The 22,904-nt window shown below is 31.1% G+C and overlaps 1 protein-coding gene across 2 annotated transcripts; it reads left to right on the top strand.

Annotated features, from left to right (window-relative positions):
* Positions 1-963: 963 nt before the first annotated feature.
* Positions 964-19,844, top strand: LOC139511539 (putative ankyrin repeat protein RF_0381). Of its 2 annotated transcripts, XM_071298371.1 has the most exons (17): positions 964-996; positions 2,388-2,546; positions 3,246-3,341; positions 4,012-4,092; positions 6,496-6,606; positions 7,312-7,410; positions 8,478-8,579; positions 9,086-9,184; positions 10,056-10,154; positions 10,775-10,873; positions 12,243-12,341; positions 13,209-13,307; positions 14,468-14,566; positions 15,820-15,954; positions 17,131-17,229; positions 17,809-17,934; positions 18,665-19,844. In XM_071298371.1, the coding sequence occupies exons 1-15, from the start codon at positions 982-984 to the stop codon at positions 17,167-17,169; spliced, it is 1,431 nt and encodes a 476-aa protein (XP_071154472.1). In that variant the 5' UTR covers positions 964-981; the 3' UTR covers positions 17,170-17,229; positions 17,809-17,934; positions 18,665-19,844. The 2 variants fall into 2 exon arrangements, with proteins under 2 accessions (XP_071154472.1, XP_071154471.1); XM_071298370.1 differs by lacking the exons at positions 17,131-17,229; positions 17,809-17,934; positions 18,665-19,844 and having other exon boundaries at positions 15,820-16,035.
* The last annotated feature ends 3,060 nt before the right edge of the window (positions 19,845-22,904 follow it).

The following is a 22,904-nucleotide window of genomic DNA, read 5'->3' as shown; positions in this document are numbered from 1 at the left end:
AAGTTATTGAACTGGTCAATGTCGATATATTGCAACTGATATTTAATGATAATGTTTATGTTTTGTAAGTGAATACTTCATTGATGTTAGAACTGTTAGTAAATATCTAAATCTAAATCAGTAATAATCAATACAGTACTAGGTATTCTAAAGGATTTGACATAAATGAAGATAATATCATTCTTTAAGTCGCACGTTCCGTTCAGATATGAGTCAAAAAAAATTAAAGAATTAAAATAGGTATCATATGTCAAAATATATCACCACTACGTTTAATACCTATGCGACATACATGAGGTAAGTGTGTTTAAGATATATATTATTTTAAAGATTGTTGTAATTTTACTCTCCTCGGACATAGGATGACGAGACATGGGAGACGAAATGAATTTGGTACCTTCTGGATTTCCCTTTTCGATTCTCTATGCGTCTCTTCCATTTCGATGTTCCCCTGGTTTGTTTTTTTCATTCAACAAATCTTCATCAGTCTTTTTAGACTAAAACCAATTAAATCACATCTTGTAATCTTGACCATAAATTGTTGAGAGTGTCTTGCCATTAGCACGCTCAAGAATCCTTTGACAGCTTTGCGAGGTATATTAGGTTGACGGCAACTTCTGAAGCAAAGTTTATTATGCTGACTTACATGTTCTTATTTCATAGGTTGCAGTCAAAATCGTCATACTGTTCTGCGTTTCACTTACTTTTAAGCTAATACATGATAGCTTGATTTATTCAAAACGTTTTCTCTTCTCTTTAAATGTATGTATCTTCTACTGAACATTTAACACACAACACATGTACTTGTCTCATAATACATTTTCATTATAATTTTTTGATACAAGTTTATTTTTTGAAGGACTTTATATGGCGATGAAAAATAGTTAAGATTTTATTTGGGAGAAGATAAAATATCGATCTTTTGTGAACCATGTTAACTGTATAATTGTAACGCTTTGTGTATTGCATTTTGCAGATCATATGGGTAATATTTTGGTAAGTATATTTCTATATAAATGTTTCAAATGATATGTGAGAAAACTTCAAGAAAAAGTTCAAGATCCAAGAATTAAAAAATATCGATATTTTAGAATAGAAATTATCAATATTATCTTATATCGTATCTGTTTGCGGTTGAAGTTACAGAAACTTAGCTCCGTGTTTTTCTCTCGTTGGTACTTTTATAAAGATAGCGCTGTCAAACATAGCGTTACGACTTCTGCGTAGGTCAACCACGAAGTTTTTCAATGAGAATAGAGAGAACAACTATTTGTGCAATTGTATTTCAAAGAAAATGATGTTAACGATAGGTTGCTGTTTAATGTCCAACGACAAAACAAATGCGTTTTGAGGACGAGAACATGTGTATGTAACCGACGTGCTAGTTTACAAGGTAACAGTTGGCAGACGTATTACACTACCTTGACACACTATTCTGACTCCGAGTCTACTAGTCTATGCTCTTCGTACTTAGCAGGAAAACAGTTAAAACAAATTTAAAGTCTTTGGTTTGACCAGGACGGACCGGGTGTTCGAAACCACGACCTCCCGCAATCAAGACGTTCACGCTACTATATACAAAACTATCGTGGAGGTTTTAAGGAAATATGTGTAATCTTAAATACATGTGTAATTAAATGCACTTAGTGTAAAAATAAAACAAACAACACTATTACTATTAATTGTTTTAGTGACCGCCACTTCAATTGCTTCTACAGAATAACAGTATACCGGTCTTAGCGGAAAATGATATGTTTAAGTATTTTTCTTTATACAATTTTTATCTTATTGTTTGTGTTGTAAATACTCTCAATTAACAATCATTAACGAGAAATCTTCTCTTAATTTTGTCTTTAATTTATGTGTAGGCCTGTTTTCAGGCGTAGATGAAAGATCAAAAATTTTAGAAAGGACACCTATTGCTGTTTTAAAAAATAGTTATTAAGAATAATATCAAGCTAACGGTATGAACTATTATGCAGATTTTTACTGACTTAGTGTCCATAATCTTTCATTTTTAACAATACATGAACATTTCGCTTCTAAAAGAGCTCAATTAATGCCCTACGGAATATATTTTGAGAAATGTTATTGCCGACACGTGTATAGGTGTTGCCAAATCGCAGTTCAAGTAAGTATATCCAGCCTCTTTTTAAGGGTTTTAGTCAAACAAACATTTCAAAGAACTAGCCAAGTCTTAAAATATTAGCCTCAGGAGAGATTCTGCTACATGTGTATAAATGTAGTGCTTCTTTTGATATCAAAAATGTTAAAGAATTATCAATCTACTAAAAAACTATCTACCCAAATAGTGTCCGGGAAACACAAAACAAACTGGTCCTTTCCTACTAGTCATAAATTCATATTGGGTTTCATTTTATATTCAGAATGTTTGTGGGAAAAAGGAAATCTTGTCACAGAATGGGACGAGCAAACAGCCTTGGACCAAATCTAGTGGAGGTTGGACTACTCCTGATACAACTGTGGCCAGCGAGTTTGTGAGCACCCTTTACGACAATACAAGTTTTGGATCTACAACAATAGATGTAAGATATTTAAATGTAGTGTACATGTATATAAATGTTTCGGAGGGGTCAGTGTTGATGGTTTATTTGGTCAGGTCAGTGTTGTACTGTCTGTTTTTTTTTTGTGTGTGTGAATCTATTAATCCTGTTGTGTATTGTTAGAAAAAAATAACAAAAAATAATGTTATCATTAGGGTTAAATGATAGTCAAAATAACAATTTCAAATAATCCGTACAACATAACACGATGGCAGCTAAAAAATGGACAAATGATATCGCTTGCTTATAAATAATGACAAGAACGACATTCGCTCTTGAAAAGTTTTTTTTTCTTTTTCTCTAATACCATGAGCCTTTACCTTTAACAAAAGCGATCATTTTGGCCATTATTTCGTATTCCACCAACCCCATTCAGACCTTCGTAATTGTCAACTCTTGATACCGAGGTTCAACTTTCTTGCGTATGATACGTAATAAATTTAGAAAATTCGTTTGTTTCAGTTTTGCAATTAGAAATTTAGCGTTACGATCTTTGTCAAACTGTCCCGTCAGAGATATCTGTGCTGTATGAAGAACATATATCTGTGTTAAAATGATATTGTTAATAGAGTATGGGTTTCGAGTAATAACTAAAAAGAATTAATTAAAAATATAGCTCTTGAAGTCTATTTCATTTGTTGTTTCCTAAATATACAACATTTAATATCGTAACTTTTATAGCTTTTCGATGAGTCAACACCAAATTTGAGGACGAGTAATGACCCATCTACAATAGAAAGTTCAAACATTGACAACCAAGATGAAAAACCGAGAAAGGTATTCTGTTTTACTAAGTAGCGCGTTGTTTTGGAAGACGTACACTTTTTAAGGGAATCAATATCGTGTTTTAAACTGTTTCAACGTGTTATTCCGCCGCATTTTTTTTACACAGAACAATTTTGTTTTAAGACATATATTGAGGTTGGCTTTCGACTGATCAACGAAGGACAACATTATACTGTTGAAAACAGGCGGTAGGTACCAAGGTGGAGTTCAACACTCGTAAGTCGAAGTGAAATATACAACGTTATTGTAAACATGGAAAGACGACATAAGACTTACAAGTCCACAAAACACTACATAAAATAATGAAAGACTAAGCAACACGAACTCCGCAATAAAATTAAGGGTGATTGCATGTGCTCCGGAAGAGGAAACTGATCCTGCTCTTCTAGTGGCACCTGTCATGTTGTGCATGGCAAGAACAATCTCAGTGACATGTCTCATTCGTTGATGGGTTTAATCATTCATTACGAATACAATGCACGTGTATAACAACTGGTGTGTCACGTGCCGTGATTTAGAGAAATATGTTATTAAATTGACATTTTAAACTTTTCGGTATAGTAACATGAGTAATGTCTTGCATAATTGTGATGTTTGTTTTATTACATTTTACTTATTATAACATGTTTGTCTGCAATACTGATATCGAAATAAATTTCAGACAGTCCAATTCGACGGAAAGATTGAACGGCTTCAACGTTTAGAATGCATAAAGCAATATATTCTAGACACAGCTAATCGGGTAAGAAGGCCTTTTAAAATTTTATAGTGTGTCTTTCTATGTTGTGATGTTACACTATTGTTTCAAATAAGTTAGAAGGTTTTGTACCATGAAAACGTTTAATCTCGCTGAAATTGTTTGCACCTGTCCCAAGTCAGAAATCTTATGTTCAGTAGTTGTTGTTTGTTTATGTGGTTCATGAGTGTTTCTCGTTTCTCATTTATTTTTATTTAAACCATTGTGGTGACGTCAGCCTATTCATTTACCGTGGATTCTTTTTCTAGAATCTACGCTTCCTAAATCCGTCGCTGAAATGGACTCACCAGATTATATTCTATTGTTTCCTTTGTGTGTCTAATTTCATTAAGGTTGAATTGACTTATTTACTGATTTCTGTTCACAAATGGAATTATTTTAAAAACTTACCTTTAATTTTTGTAATTTCTGTATGCCTTCACTGGGAATCGAACCCGTCCATGAATTCTGTTAAATGTTACTGACTTCAACATATCGATGAAACTTCTGGGCTACCAATTGGTTACGATTTATATGTTTATTTTATATATATAAATGAATAAATGATATACATCGGTTCAACATACACATAGGGCTTGTACCTTTATATATTAATAATAGGCAAACGTACAATATAAGTTGGTAGCCACGAGGTTTCATGGTTAAGATTAATGAGGTAAAGTTTAGGTCTTGTCTTTTTAGGTTCGAATCCCTGAATTCTCTTTGTTGTCAATAATCTCTGGTTCTCCAGTTTTTGTTCTTGTTTTGTATGTTATTGTGGATATTTTGTGTAATAAAAGCGAGTTTAGTCGTTTATAATCGGATAAATGTTGGCTATTCCACGTCCACTTGTTTTTCTGTCCATCTGATGAGTTAAGCCTGTTTCAACTGATTTTTATAGTTCGTTCTTATGTTGTACTGTTATACCACTGTCCCAGGTTAGGGGGGTTGGGATCCCGCTAACATTTTTAACCCCGCCACATTCTGTATGTATGTACCTGTCCCAAGTCAGGAGCATAGCTGTAATTCAGTGGGTTTTTTGTTCAATTTTTACATAAATAAGCCATTAGTTTTCTCGTTTGAATTGTTTTACATTGTCATTTCGGGGCCTTTTATAGCTGACTATGCGGTATGGGCTTTGTTCATTGTTAAAGGCCGTACGGTGACCTATAGTTGTTAATTTCTGTGTTATTTTGGTCTCATAATAAGAGTTGTCTCATTGACAATCATACCACATCTTCTTTTTTTATATTCCACATGTTTGAAATAAAAATGAATACATTATTTTTGTCCACTATTGTTTTATAAATTAATATAATATGATTTCATCTGTTTTACTACATAATTTTACAAATGTTAATTCGCAAATTCCTATGCTAGAAAATCGTTATGTGCCTAGAATTAGGCTTCGCGTTAAAAAATTTCGGAAACACACTTATTATATGCACTATATGTATCTTTTTCCATTTTCAATTTTAATAGCAATGAGTCCGAATAGAACTTATTTTGTATAAACAGATAATATTCAGATGTCTGATAATATGAAGATCTTAAAGGGCAGACGTGTTTTGTAATAATGTGTTTGTATTTTTAAACATTTATTTGTGATATTTAATTGTAATGGATCGTTTGACACGATAACATGGTTATTTGAACTCACTTACAATACCTTCTAATTAAGAATAGGCGTTAATTTTGACAAGACATTAACACAATAGTTTAAGTTATAGATACAATGGATAAGCGTTGATTCATGAAAAACAAACCATTCGCCCTCCGGGCTCATGGTTTCTTTTTCAAGAATCAACGCTTATCCATTGAATCTATATCACATATAGATTAGACCGTTGGTTTTCCAGTTTGAATGATTTTACATTAGTAAATGTTTGGGGCCCTTTATAGCTTGCTGTTCGGTGTGAGCCAAGGCTCCGTGTTGAACACCGTACCTTGACCTATAATGGTTTACTTTTAGACATTGTGACTTGGATGGAGAGTTATCTCATTGGCACTTATACCACATCTTCCTATATCTATATAAGTTCGTTTCAAACGTTTTTTTTATCTAACATATTGTCTATCAACTTTCAAACTTTTACTTCTCAGTGAAACAAATAAAAGGGGAATTGATAATTATATAATTTATAGGTAGAGTTGTTTTCAAGGCAGATAATATAACCATTTATCAGGCAACAGACTTTCCTTTCACATAATTATTTTTCTTAATTCATTGTCATTAAAAAAAAACTTTTTAGACTGCACGATATATATATATATATTTTTTTTTAAATATATAAGTTTCATCACTCGTAGAAATTCAAATTAACATCTGCATTTAAACAGAAGTGATAATGCCTTTCGAATGACTTAACTATAAGATAGTTTTAACAAATGATTTTATTATGTTTGAAGGAGGATAGCGCTCTTTGTAAAGCCATAAAAGAAGGATCATCGTATTCCATTCGAGTAATAAATGATTTGATCAAGTCCGGAGAGGAGGATCTAAATTTCAGAGACAACAAGGTACCGGTATCAATTTCAAGTTGTATAAAACAAGAAAATTTGTGCATTTCGGATGTTGCTGTTAAATTAAAGGAGAATGTCGTTATCTACAAATGCATCATGTATAAGATCATAACTTGTAAAAAGGTTAAATTTTAATATTTCGACACAGATATAGTGATTAAGAAAAAAGTTCCTCTTAACAATTTTTTGTCTATTCTGTAACTTCCAGTGTTTGGAAGACTGATTGTAGGTTAACGTCCAGTGGCAAATACCTTATGCATGTTCAAGACGATGGGTTTGGGTGAAGAAAAATATGCTTGTGAAAAAACAGACATTGTGAAAACGGGTTCCCAGCAGTTTACTTCTCAGTACATCCAAAATCAGTGAAATAACATTAACTTTTATTATTTATTCACAGGGAGAACCAATATTGTATGAAAATTGTAAAAAAAAGTGGAAAACAAATTGACAGTAAAATTACCAAAACAAATTAAGATCGACCAAAAGATACAAATAGAATACTAAACACAACCTTGAAAGTATTTTTATAGCATATAAGACTTTGAAAACTAGTTGCTATAGTCACTATTACAAATTTACTGAATGACAAATTAACTACAATAGACAGAAAAAATGAAAACACACTTAATATGAAGATTACCAGATATTGAACCAATGACTCTTCACAACCAGATAAACTAAATGGTTTATATTTATTGGCAGGGAGACCCTATATTGTATACAGCACTATTTTATGAACAGTATGATGTTGTGAGATTGCTTATTGAACACGGAGCAGAGGTCAACCACAGAAACAAACAGGTTCGAAACAAGTTTGTACTGTATATAACAATTCACCTGCTAAACTTTCTTGAAAACCAAAAATAAAAACACTTATAAGGTTAATGGAAGTACACCACTAATTAATGGTCCCATTGCTTTCTATGTTAAATTCCTCCGTTACAAGCAGGCACACCTCTTTTGTTTTAAGTTCAAATAAAGTGGCAATCATTGCGTTTCAAAGCAGCACTTTATGGTGTCTTGTACTGAAAAAATTAACATACCTTTAATGGCATATAAGAAAGAACTGGTTCCCGGAACTTCGGATGTACCAAAATAGGTACTTAAGATTTGACAAACAGACAAAATGTACCCTCTTTTGAAAATTTGGTGCATTTTTTTTAATATTCAAAATTAAAAGTCCAAAAGTGTTCTACAGTGATCACCAGTCCTTTAGCTTTCATTTGATACCAAACATACCTAAATAACTACATATTTCTAAAGTTACACTCATGCGTAGGAACTATTTTGTGTTAAATATGTACTACTTTCTGGTATTCGCTTTCTGGCCGGGCCTGAATTAGTGGTGTTACACCTAATGAGTCCAACACGCTTTTCTGGTTTTATCTTCATAATAACGCAATGTTATTGATATAAAGTCTTTAGCAGTAGCTATAGCCAGTCGTTTATGGAATGGCAATTTATAGCGATTGATGCACCTTTTATGTATTTTAGAAGTTTATGTCTTGCTCATAAGTGGCAAGATTTTGGTGCAACATTTAGTTGACATGCATTTTGTAGCAAGACACATGGACACAACGATACATTATATTATTTTATTTTATTGAAAAGGCAAAACTAAACAAAAACAAAAAAGATTTTTTAAACGATCAATAACACAATACTAACATATCTCGCCCGCTTAAAAGCTACCACACACAACATGCCATGTAATATATTTTCACTCCGACAGCAGTGAAACTAAATAAGCGTTAATATATATACAAATGATAAAATACCGAAGGAGCTGTGTGGTACCGCGTACGTATTTTTTGCTTTAGCTTTCTTTTAAGATGTTTATATCCTTTTTGGTAAAAATATTATTTTAGTGGGATCCGATCATATATACTGCTGTCCAGTCTAACAGAACAGATATAGTGGAAATAATGATAAAGGAAGCTGATGCAGATGTGGATTGTAGAAATAGCAAGGTAGATTTTGATCATAATTGTTTAGTTTTAAAAATAAAACTTGAAATGAGTTCCAGTTTGGATGTTTTCCTTTTACATTTATCCCTGTTTTTAAATTGTGTATCTAAAAAAACAGAAAAAACAGGGATGTGTTATTTATGATTGCCAATAATACAACTGTCCGCCTTAAAAAGATAAAGCACATTACAGCCTTCAACAATAAGCAAACCCAATTGTTCAATAAGTTATACAGGCAGAGCCTTGCATTTCACCGTTTCTAAGTCTCATCCTTATATCGTTGATGTTTCAAGTCAATACACTTACTATTGACTACGTTCATCTTTTTGCAGAGTACATTTCTGGGATAATATTCACTGGTAATACATAGAACAAATTATGCAATCAAATGGTTATGTACTAGAAACTGTATTTAGATATATATTTATTTTTGTGAACAATTTGTAAATTACTTTTTTTCAAGTTTTGTCAAACAACATTTTCTAATATATACTTATATTTATTTTAAGGGTGATCCACTTTTATACACAGCTGTACTGTCCAAGCAGAAGGAAATGGTCAATCTTCTTCTTAAATACAGCGCTGATCCTAATATTAGAAATACCCTAGTAAGAAACGAGAACTATAATTGGAACTATACGTACTGGTGACATTTTAAAATTTTTCACTACAGTCAAACATGAATTAGAATTCAATATACCACAGCATCTGACTTTAGTATAGAAATCTCGCCTTTATTAAGCAAAATCCAGTTTTGTCATGTCATTTTCTTCTGGTTCCTCTGTAGTAATACATGAACCTATGGATTTTGAGCCTCAATTTCTAGGTCACTGCTAAGACCAGTTTTCTCTTGTCCCGATGAAGACCTTTATATACAGGTTAACTGTACAGTATGTACCTAACCAAGTTTGAAGCAAAGTAGAATCATTATGTTAAACCTGCAACCTGTATATGTTTACATAATTTTTATTATTTCAAAGATTCAACAATTCATTTTGAAATAAATATACAAATCAATTCTTTTTAGGTTTATACTAATTTTTAAAATTTTATATTTTCTCAAGTTAAGTTATACATTTTAATATCAATCTTTGAAGATAGAGAAATAGCAATCTATTAAATGTCTTACGTAACTAAGAGATGGATTCGATTTGTTTTTAATGTATCTTTGTTGTTGTAAATACAACTTGGCTATTTCACAAGAAGGCATCTAACGTACCATACTGAGAATTAAATTCGAATTCGAAGAAGGGCAGCGAATTCACAACAACAAAAGTCGACAAACATCACATAAACAACAAAAGTCGACAAACATCACATAAACAACAAAAGTCGACAAACATCACATAAACACATTAATACATAGCAGAAATAATCTTCTTTAAACCGTGGTTTATCTCAGGTGCTACAAAACAGTCACTGATAAATCATCATTTAGCTGGATATAGGAATTGGTATCATGATTATATTTTATTTAAGGGAACGTCGTGTTTAGAAGAAGCAATGACATCAGATCAACTGGACCTAATGCAAATTCTCGTGGAATCAGGAGCTGACATTGATATCAAAGACAAAGAAGTAATCTTATTTCGTATATTTAGTTTATTATTCATTGAGTATGTTTGGGTAGTGAATATCACATTTTAATATTATCTGTAATCTTTAAAAAGTTCAAAAATTTAATTACGCGATCTTCAAATCATCAAATCAAAACTTTATTTCATGTCAATCAAAAATGTCAAGATAACTTAATACAAAAAAGTAATAGCGTTGTATAGTACATACCAATTCTTTTTCAAGCAATGTTAACTGAATTTGCAAATAAGTAAAAAATCTTACTTTCAAGTTGTGTTGCATGCACCTCATATCCTTAGTAGTACATCTACGCAGCATTACGATTTAGTGTATATTATTATTTATATCGGTTATGTTTATCGAATAATGTTTTTGAGTGTGTTGTTTACTACTTCCCTGTGAAACCGGACGTGATGTTGTTGTCTGGTGGTATGACATTCTATTGGGAGTCACTCAATAAGGTTTGATATATATATATTCGAAATTAAAAGAACTTATATTTCTGAAAAATCTTCAAATGATAAGAAAAAACATTTCATAGTAATGATGCATACACCCTTAAAGAATGTTGATAACTGTTCAGATCTATTGATTATTTAATTTAGAATAATAAACTTTTTCAGGGAAATAATTTGCTTCATGTAGCAATGATGTTCAAACAACTGAAATGTTTGGAAATTTTGTTAGATCTCGGTGCCGACGTAAATATTCCAGACAAAGAGGTAATCTCTAAAAACGTAAAATCTAGTTATATTAAGAGTTTGACTGTCCTTTTTGTGGCTAATTGAATATCGGTGACGAATATCACTATACTACACATGTTAGTCTGCTTCCCCTTTTTGCATGAAAATGTTAACATTTATAAGTTTAAACAACTATCTTCATACAATTAATCATATTTGAAAAACTGTGTATATTTATAAAGAACGTTCCTCCAGGTTAGAACTTTTTAGTATTAATTTATACACATAATTGAGAATGGAAAAAAAGGAATATGTCAAACAGACAACAACCCGACCAAAGAGCAAATAACAGTCGAAGGCCACCAATGGGTAATCAACGCAGCGAGAAAATTCAGCACCCGGAGGTTGTCCTCGGCAATCACCTAAAAAAATTCAATGAAAATAGACGTAATACTTAAACTCAAAAACATATTTTTTTATAAAGAAACTAAAATTAAAAAAAAGCATACAAGATGAACACTGGTTGGAGACTTCTGACTTGGGATAGGCGAAAAAATTCGGCGGAATAAACATGTGAGATCTCAACCCTCCCTTTATAACTCTAGCCAATGTAGATGTATGTAATTCACACCTGCAATTATAAGTTTGTATATTTTGTTAATTTGATCTCTTTTTTTTTTTTTTTATAAAATAATATCTTTATTGCACTTTTCTTTGCTGTTGTTACAAATTACTCGACCTACAGCAGTTGGCCAAGTATCCCTGTAAATTATAGTCACTGGATAACCAGGGATTTTATGCAATGAATTCATATTTATAGATAGTTTGTTAGTTTTACAGTTCATGGTTATTACAAACATTTTACAAACTATATTGTTTCATGATTACGGAAAGTATACAGTTTTGTCCGGTTTTGTTTCTAAAGATTAAAACTTTATGATCATTGACCTTTAACCTTATTAACCTAGTTTGTTCTCTGCAACATTTGTTTATGAGAAAAACATATTTAATTCATAATAAAAACCTGAAAGCCTTCTTTATCTGACTTAATAGGAAAAAAGAAACACAATTACTCATTATTGGGAGGTACGATATTTGAAAATATACTTTATGAAAAAAAATGCTGTGCTGAAATGAAAGAAATTGGGAAAAGAGTACATGTAGCACATTAATTTAGCAAAATTGAACTTTTGGACCGTTTGATGTATTTTTTTACTAGGTATTTGAGTTTAATACAACTTGCAAATATTTCTTTAATTAACTTTGCCTACTTCTTATTGATTTCCTGTTCATTTCTACTCCTGAAATTAGCATGAGTAGTATCACTAAAATATATACATTTGAGTTATATTTGTATCTGCTCATTTTCTTTTTATATTTCGAACCATTTTCCTCTCCTTTTTTACAGGGAAATCCTGTTTTAGAAATGGCAGTATTAATGGAACACACTGATGCAATAACGCTTTTACTTAAATATGGCGCTGATGTTAATATGACTAATGAAAAGGTACAATGTAGTTTGCAAGTTTGAAAAAAAATTATCAAATCTACTGTTAAACAAGAGAGGTAAATCGCATGCCTGCCAGTACAATACGTGAACGTTGATATAAATATTCTTCATTTACAGACATGCAAACCTTTAGAATATTAATAATCATTCATTTCTTAAAGTGCAAAGAAGTAAAACTCCTACACAGATACACATAGAAAAGTTTGAAGACCACAACTTAAGTCTGAAAAACAAAACAAAAACTAAGTTAACAAGAAACAACAGAATTAACAATAAGAGTCAAATGGAACCGAAATTTCAGTTCAAACTTATCACATATACCAGGATTGAACTTTTGTTTTTGCACCAGACGCGCGTTTTGTCTACAAAAGACTCACCAGTGTCGATCGAATTAAAAAATGTTTAAAGGACCGAAGTTCTTTTATCAATAAGAGCCATCTTCAAGTTGGTACGTTTTATATTTACAAATGAATTTGGAAAAATACCATCTTGATGAAGGACGCTTATGAATGACAGTACTTTTTGGTTATAATTATGGCTTCAATGTTGTTGTTTGTTGTCCAGAGCAGATGTGTAATTGCACGAGCTTGCAAGTGTAATATATATTCTATGAGGTAATATAATAATAGTGCCATCAAATAAATAATTATTTTCATATACAAAACTATTATTAATCACAGTGTATCATAATATTTTCATAATGTTATTAATATACGAAGGTATAAAAAAAAACAGTAAAATCACAAAAGTCACAAAAATACGGAACTACTAGGAAAATTCATAACGGAAAATTCCTTATCAAATAAGAAAATCAAAAGGTAAAATTACTGAAAACGATCATTTATTAATGAACATGTCTTATAGGGAATTCCTGTCTTCTTCAAAGCAGCAAAACGAAAAGGATGTGCTACAATGAAACTAATGATAAAAGGTGGAGCCAATGTCAACATGCAGGACTCGCGAGTATTTGTTTTATTTTGTTTGCTTTTCTTTTAGGAATGCGTTTTTCTCCCTCATCATTTTGTTTTGGTTATTTATTAATGTTGAAAAATAAGTGTCATTTTTTTCTGTCATGCGGCATCAAATTTGTATTCAATGGAGAAATGCTATGCCTGAGATATTTTCTATACGAAACATAAAAACAGCTTAGAAAATTGCAAATATTTCTGTATAGAAATATTTAATAGACAATAACAATCAAAACCAAGGAGTAAGCAAGGACTCACAAAACCAAAAGATATTTACATCAACAGTTATAAATAATAAATAAGAAACAACATGAACTCCACTAAAAACCAGGAGTGAAATCAGGTGCTCCGGAAGGGTAAGCATTTCCTGCACCGTATACGGCACCCGTCGTCAGATTGTTTCCAATGAAATTTACCCCTGAGCGAAACATACTTAATGTTCAAAGATAACTATAATTGATTTATTTAAGATACTTGTGTCACAGAGAACCTTTCAAAATTGCGAAACATCATATGCATAGAAAACGTGTGGAAGAAACATTTAGTATGTATCTTTGATTAATACATATAATCAATTTCATTTTTTTTTATCTATTTAAGAAATAATTCCTTCATGTCATGCTCTATGCGAGGTGTAAAATGTGGTCAAATATAATGCCTACCCATGTTAAAATGAGCATAGAGCATGACATGAAGGAATTATTTCGATTTAATAGGACAAATACTGTATTTTTATAGGTTGAAGCGTACGAAAATACCGTAAAAATCTTTGGCTATTCCCGTTTCCTCCCCGAGGAGTCTGTACATTACCTTTCAAATTTCAAGTTTAAAAACTACGTGCAGGGACAATATATGTTGTTTTATGAAAATATACAATAAAAGTTTATGTTAGCTGCTTAAATGTATATATTTTAATGGATAACGATTGAAATAAAGTTATTATAAACAGTAAGTTTGTGCGCATGTGTCAAACATATTTTGTGCTCATTAGAACACGGCTTTGTTTACAAAGTGTAATAAGGACGTCATATTAGAATTAGTTGGATAACAGCCATTTTAGGCTTTACATATTAGTATACTGACAATTTTATTATTGACTTAATAATCCGTATACACATTTTGTGTCGTATTAATGTTATTTTTTTTATTTTCAAGGGACACACGGTTTTGTTTTTAGCAGTTGAACGGAATAATTGTGAATTATTGAATCTTTTATTTGAAGTTGGTTGTGATGGAAATATTCGTAATCATGAGGTAAATATCAAAATAATATTAAAAAATCTTGTCGGAAAGTATTCGATTAAAAAAACTTTGGGTTTACAATGCTTCAGATAACGTCCTTGTATTTTTTACTGATTCTTGTTTGAGGATATTCGACAATGAATGAAAACCTGTTTGATCAGTTGAACTCTATTCTGAAGAAGACGAAAGTGCTTTCAATTTTTTTTTTAATCAGATATGAAGAGCAACAACTGATATTTGAGTGCCTGACGACATTATTTTATATCTGCAATTTGAGCAACTCTAAGCATTCTTAGATGCGGTATAATACTGGTGCAAATTTTGTACATCGCCTTTTGTTATCTTTATTACTGTATGTCAGAGTGCTTTTCTTTCACAAACTTTAATTGTGTGTTATATTTGCTGTTTGTTCTTTTACTTGTCATTTATTGAAAATCATTAAAATAACTCATTATAAACGTGATGCGTCCGAAGCGCTTTCCTGTATTTATTTTCATCAGGAACGCTCAATGCGGAATATTTCAAAACCAAGAATATATAATAACATTAAGAGTTGAAATGGTATAACCCAAAAAGCGCCTTAATATATTTAAGTTCAACTATGCCTGAGGGATATGAAACTTTAGTTTCTATCATTTTAAAATTTGTTAACAAACAATTTTGAGAATTTTTTTTATCAAAATTGTCAGTACTGAAAAAATAACTACTGAGCTGATAATATCAAAAAGTAAAAACACAACAATACTGAACTCCGAGGAAAATTCAAAAAGGAAAGTCCAAAATCAAAAGGCAAATCCAAAGTCAAAACACATCAAACGAATGGATAACAACTGTCATATTCCTGACTTGGTACAGGCATTTTCTAATGTAGAAAATGGTGGATTGAACCTGGTTTTATAGCTAGCTAAACCTCTCACTTGTATGAAAGTCGCATCAACTTCCATGACATTGTCAACAATGCGTGAACAAAACAAACATACTCAAAGAGTAAAAATGTCAAAAATAGGGGACTGATAATTCACTAGCAGAGGTATCGACCAATCGCTGTATAAATTCCATTCGTCCGAAGCGCTTTCTGGGTTTATCTACACCAGGAACGGTCAAAGCCGAATATTTAAAGGCATTAATTTTGCATGATATCTCTGTTATCCTGCTCCTTTTACTACAAAAACTGAAAAGAACAAATCGTATAATATATATCAATTACAGTACTAGTACCAAAAATATATTTCATTTTTAAATCATTTTTTGATTGATGCAAACAGGGACTATCATGCATGGAATATGCTTTAGATATCAAATCAGATAGACAAAGTGTTATCAAGACAATATTAACATCTGGGTGTATCAGCTACTCTGATATAACAAGTCGGGATATCAAGACAGCAATGCAAGTCAAGGTAAGATTTAAAGAGTCATTTTATCACAGTACGAATTTATGATATGATTACAACTTAGATAACTCTCAACAAGAGACCAAATAATGTCGAAAATATAGGTCACTGTGTTGCATTAAACAATGAGCAAAACCAATACAGCATAGCTAACTATAAAAGGCCATTAAAAAAAATTCCAAACGAATAAAAATCCAGATTTATGTAAACCATAATAAACGTAATAGCAACAAACAACAACCTCTGAATTACAGGCTGCCGAGATATAGATTATTTTAGTGAAGAATTACACCCATTTTACAAGCATTTTGGCATATTTTAACACCTAGAAACACTAGCGGTTGGAGGTAATTCCTTTCTGTACGTTTACTGTTTATTGTATGCTAAATTATGTGAAGCACGAATGTTTGTCCTACCCTATGTATAGATTTCCTTAGTAGTATTTGGAGGAATTTTTCGCACTTTTCGACTTTAAATACTCTCTTACTTGGTATTCGATTTAGTTTTTTAGTTTTCATTATTGTAGTACTTCCAATGAATTTAATAATGAAGACGAAACGCGTCTGTAGTATAGATAATAAGACTGGTATTGTTGATAAGTAATTTTAAACGCACAAATTGCTGAAGGACCAGATAAAAAACCAGATAACTGGATGTTGATCATAGAATATCAGGATTCTGCACGACTGTAATCAGAAAATCGACAGTCATGCTATATAATCATAATGATATTCAATAATATGGAAAACAACATTTTAAGAAAATTGCATTATGTGACTCTTAAAATAGCAATCATACTTAAAACGTGTAAAGTATAGAGATTTTTTTCAGGACAGGGAAGATAATGCAGGCAAGTAAATTTAATGTAGCTCAGATCAAATGAATAGTGTCACTATCTGTACTTGGGTATAACTGTCATCTGCTTTTAGAAAATAGTAGGAATGTTTGGAACAGTAAATGGCAAACTTAAAAAATATTAGAACCGATCTAAACTGTATGGATTTTTTTCACGGCTTTATTTTTGCAAGTTTTTCAACTAGATTAACTTTGATGCTCTATGCAGTCTTTTCATTTTCATTTTTATTTAATATGAAACTTTTTCAGGTTGTTATGATTAGTTCCCTTTTCAAATGACCAAGTTGTGTTCTTTTTTTTTCCACTTGAAATTTCTATTCATTTCAGATAATTTCGTATCTTTCTGCGATCGAGCCTTGTTCATGACATCAACACAAAGTCAACACCATATATCACAGTGGCATCAGAGAGATCCGCCGAATAAATGTAAGAGATGTAATAACTAAGTATAGTCTTGTCATTTAATATAAGCATTTGTAGCAATTTTTATAAAGGCTAAAACAAATCATTTCATATTTTTTAGTCTTTTAAAAGTTATTGACTTTTTTGTATCAAAATTACCAATTTCACACACTCAATTCCACATACCAATCTGTTTTAACATATTTAGAAACGAAGTTACATGTATTGGATGATATAAACTAACATTTGTTTTGAAGATTCCTTAGTCAAGTACAAACAAAAATATTTAAATAAATTTCATGTAAAATAAGTCATTCATCAAAACAGTTTTTGTTAATATTAAATTTCTGGTTTTTATACATTTTGAAACGTATGTAGGTCTGACGTAAATTTTCGTGATATTTGTCGTGATTCAAATAAACGAAAGTTGATCAAATTAACCATGTTTACCATCTTTGGCCTATTTTAACCAAATATGTTTTTTTCCTCTTATAGTTGATGTGTTGTTCTCGGTTTTGGTTTCTGACCCGAATTTGTTTTCGCACAACCGCTTTATGACTATTTAACAGCAGTATACTACTGTTGCCTTTATTTATTTTAAAGATTGGTTTTCCAAAGTAAACCTGATATGTGATCATATACACATTGATTGCATTATTGACGGAAGATTACAGTTTGCCTACGAAACATTGAAAGTGTTAACTTCAAAAGTCACAGAAGAACTAAATCGTAAGGATTTATTATTTTCTAAAAGATGAAAGGGTCAATTGAATATGAAAGAAATTTTAATTCGATATTATCTAATAGTTCGTCTTATGAATGTTGCATTGTTGTTTGTATTTTGTTGCACTTCTGTGATTTTTATTCCGTTACTTTCCTCTTATAGTTGATGTGTTTCCCTCGGTATTAGCTTGTAATCCGGATTTGTTTTCTCTCAATCGATTTATGAATTTTGAACAGCTGTATACTACTGTTGCCTTTATTAATTAACCAACGAAATATTTTTTCAGATATGATAGTACAATAAATACATAACTGGAAGTACTTCTTACCGACATATTTAGTTTTTTCTAAGCTATGATAATATAAATGCAAACCTAACAACATTTACACTGACAAACAATACACAAACAAGGTGTACAACTTGGAAAAATCACACATTTTTTATCTATGTGCAACTGGTCTGAAGTACCGTTAAAGTGCCAAGTTCAAAATCGAAATCACATCATTACCGTTTAAATTTTCACATTGGACCTTGGATATGTAAGTACACGGTCACACTGAACAAAAATGAAATTTCACTTTATTTATGCATTTTATAATATATACTTATTTTAATTTATAAGGACAACTATGTAGGCATAAAAATACAAACAAAATGCAGAATCAGTTTACAGTATTTTGTTAATTGGCGTTTTTGTAAATATAAATCTGTCGGTTTTTTTTTTTCATTTAATAGGCGATGTTAAAGATGCCGAATTTGTCGAAGATCCTCATCCTTTTAAGGCAGAAGAAGCCAAATCAATTACAGAATTTGAGTTATTATTAACAACAAAAAATATGATGAAAAACAGAGAAGATATGGAACAAGTAACACATGAAGGAGATTCAATGCTTCACCTATCTATCAAATATAAGCATGAATGTTTGTTACGATATCTACTTCATAATGGTGGCAATCCGTATAAGAGGAACCGGAAGTCACGTACACCATTACAAATTGCTTTCAAAAACAATGAACAACACCTTGTCATTCCTATGTCTTATTATATTCTACGAGACTTTGCGAAATGTGTGTTTATTTCTGTTGATCTGAATGATAAAGTATGGACAGGATGGAAATGTGAATGTAAACGTCACAGTTTAGAGAAAAGAGAACTGTGTTCTATGAATTTTATTGTGGTGGTTGAAACTGACAGTGCAAGAAACCCGGGTAACTTTTTCTTCAAAGGACTTGATGTTATATTTTATCCACATGCAAATCAACATGTAGAGTTAAGTCATGTTCTTTCAGATCTCAATAATAATTTAGACAGCGACAATAAATCAATCTATCCAGAATTACCAAAGAGAGACTTGAGATATTTGTTTTCAAAACATAGCAATCTCAGATTTATCTGTCCATCGTTATTGCGTTCATGTAATTATTCGAACCCAAATCTAGATCATGAACTAAAACGAGAACACTGTCTTCAATTCATTCTGAAGAATAAGGGTATCATACCAATTGAGGAGGGACACTTACCATGTGATATAGATGGACTTGCAACAGACTGTGTAGAACTAGCCGATGATGCAATTGCTTGGTTGATAGAAACAAATAATTCATATCGACTATTATCACTCCAAAACCATGTTAATAAAGTGTCAATTATATCATCGCTCTGTGATGACAGTTGTCAAGCGTCAGTTAAAATTGTTGATTCTGATGGCCGAGTTTCTTTATCAGATCAAACGTTTAATCAAGGTTCCACAGATGAATACATTTGTGTAAAAAAAGCTATATTTACCTTTCCACTTGATCAATTGAATAATGATTAATGATTGTTGTGCATGACTATGTTGACATGCATCAATATTATATATGTGTTTTGGACAGTTCCGCATTGTTAGTTGATTAAAAGTTGTTGGTAAAAGTATTCGTGTAAATTCTTCTTTTTACATTTAATTCTGAATGATATAGCACTATTTACGACTTGATCAACAATTTCAATTCATCAAAAACATCACAAACAACTGTTAATACCAGAAGTTAATGTAAATATCATTGGCATCATCAGTGCAAACAGAGACATTTGACGTGTTAATCATAATACATCCTCCTATTTATATATTAATCAATGAACAATTACCAAAAGCATATACTCAGAATATATTACGTGATAATTTTTATTTAGCTGCTATCTAATTAAAAAAGAAAGAGGGGCGAAAGATACCAGAGGGACATTCAAAATCCTAAATCGAAAATAAACTGACGACTAAAAAAGAAAAAACAAACAGACATTCAATCGTTATCGAGATGACCTCCAAAGATAATACTCCTTTGTCAGATTTTTGCAAGAGAAACATAACGGAAAATATATTCCCAGTACAGCAGAAACTGTTGACTCCTCCGAATTCACCTGATTTGATTTAAAATTGATTTCGTTTAGACCAAATAATAATTTTTTGTGCAATGTTTTGAAGATTTCCGTTTTGTCTGTTTGTTGGAACATGGTTTTGTCATTGGCTTAAATATTGTTTTGTCATTGGCTTTAACATGGTTTTGTCATAGGCTTCAACATGGTTTTGTCATTGGCTTCAACATGTAGTTGTCATTAATACATGTATCTTTGTACATTGTGGAAGAATTATATCATGGAGGAAATCCGTAGACCTTGTTATTAGCACAGCAGTTTATGTTTATTTTAAACAAAAATAAAGAAATACAAATCAGATCTTAAATTATTTGTTTTGTTTTTTATTAAGTTTTTAATAGTTTTTGGTTGTTTTTTCTCCTTTTTTATGTGACGGGTATTGGATGTAATGGTTTCTTACGTCTCCCTCGTTTGCATAAAGATACCCTAAACGGATGCAAAAAGACAGCCACTAGGTCTTATCCAGCTATACTAAGTATACAATAAGTATACAACCAGTTTGAATAGAGGTTTATACTACATTATCATCTGGAGAAATAATTAGGCGCATTAGATTTGATTGTTTGTAACTTACAAGTACTGACGTATCATAATTAAATTGCAAATATCAAAAGACTAAACAAACTACCTTTATATATTCAGACTTGCCTCAAATCGTCTAAACATAAAATAAATGATAACCGGTGTTAGCCATGCTCTAATAATTAATTTTTATAACCGTCATCCTTGGAGATATGATTCTATTTGGTTCTATAGAGAAATTTACATTTTAAGGGTTAGAGAATATTAATCATATATAAGCTGTAATTGAAAAAAATATGTATATTCCTTGACAGTTTGCATTTAATACATCTTTCTTATTTTATTCCAACAATTGACATGTGTTTATTTCATCTAATAATATCTGAATATAAATTGATGAGTACATGAAATCCACGTAGTGTAGCCATTGATATCGACATTGGTTTTAAAACTTTAAAACTATTCTAAAATGTATACAAGTCAGTAAGATACTATTAGCTACATAGTGTGTTAATGACCTAATATGATATATACGGGGTCAGTAAATTCCATATGGGGTTCGAGGCTTCGCTCTCACTCCATTTGGAATTTACTGACCCCGTATATATCATATTAGGTCACTAACTATATACGGGGTCAGTAAATTGCATATGGGGTTCGAACTTCGCACTCATTCCATTTGGAATTTACTGACCCCGTATATATCATATTAGGTCACTTAAGACTAGAGTTGTCTCATTTATTATTATAACACATCTCCTTATTTCTATATTAAAGTGTTCAAGTGTTCAATTTTTAAAACCTTCTTCAATTGCTCTGCACTAAAAAAAAATAATGCAAACAATAACTATTTATTATCAGCAACATTGATATAACAATACTAAACATAACTTTCAATACTTTTTAATAATCAAACAGTGCCAAAGTAGTAAATCCACTACTAACCGTGTATTGAATTAAGCCCGCCTCCCTACTCACCTAATATTGAATATACACGGTCTACACGAGGTCGCTTTTAACCAATCATATTCCTAGAAATGTATAGGAGAGACGATAAAGTCTTTTAACCCCATACCCAGCTGTTTGGTCGATATCTTCTTGGTGTAAATACAAAAATGAAGGTAGTTGAAATTGAAAAAGAAGGGGCATACCAGTAAATGTAAAGTTGACAGGGATTCATTCATGAAGATACGAAGAAACCCTTTCCCTTATAATCTTTAAATTACTCTTTCAAAAATACTGACGAATTCAATTTCAATTTTCCGTATTTTTTTCACATGTTCAAATATCGTATTTCTAAGCTCGAAGGATTCTTGCTTACATGGGCCTATATCTGAAAAAATACATACTTTTTTGTCGGTGAGTAGTTGTAGGCATTTTTTTTTACTTTAATAAGTCTTAGTATTTCGCAATACAAATTGTGTTCCTTCGTCGACTTCTCACTCCATTGTTATTATTTTAGGATTAATTTCACTGTTTGCCTAGTCACTCATGTCTAATTATATAATTTTTTTTATAATTTGAGGTATACATCTGTGTGTTTTCTTAAAAATGAAATAATAGAAATTTAACCTACCATTAATTTTTTTTATAATTTTGTTAACTTAATCTCAATGTTATTTGATTACATTGAAATCATAAATTCACTTGTCAAAAAAAAGAATTAATTGCTTTACGAACTAATAATTGGTTCTTGACAAATATCAATTGTCCATTATCCATCATTCCACTAATTACTTTCATCTTTATGTATAGAGTTTTCAATAACTAAGATAATGGTATATGAAAATGACTGCAACTTTAAAAACAACATTATTTTTGTATGTTTATAGAAACGATCTATTTTAAGTATTAAAATAAATGTTTTAGTATTTAGGTTAAATGACGAAAATCATTAGTTTTATAACAATTCAAATTTACACGTTTTGATAATCATTTAACAAGACATTGATTTGTGTTTAATTTTTCTTATTTTCATAAATAAAAGAACAAAATAGTTAGAACTTATTTTCCCTGAAATTTGTAGCAATGTATAGCACT

Source organism: Mytilus edulis, chromosome 2 (genome assembly GCF_963676685.1).
Source record: "Mytilus edulis chromosome 2, xbMytEdul2.2, whole genome shotgun sequence".
In the NCBI taxonomy this organism is placed as follows: domain Eukaryota; kingdom Metazoa; phylum Mollusca; class Bivalvia; order Mytilida; family Mytilidae; genus Mytilus; species Mytilus edulis.
The sequence above is the reverse complement of the archived record's forward strand: the minus strand, read 5'-3'. Positions and strand labels throughout refer to the sequence as shown.

Bases quoted from the DNA above. Each gene is read 5' to 3' on its own strand.
- LOC139511539 (XM_071298370.1), top strand. The intron at 6,607-7,311 runs GTACCGGTATCA...ATTTATTGGCAG, and splicing joins TAAATTTCAGAGACAACAAG to GGAGACCCTATATTGTATAC. The intron at 9,185-10,055 runs GTAAGAAACGAG...ATTTTATTTAAG, and splicing joins CTAATATTAGAAATACCCTA to GGAACGTCGTGTTTAGAAGA.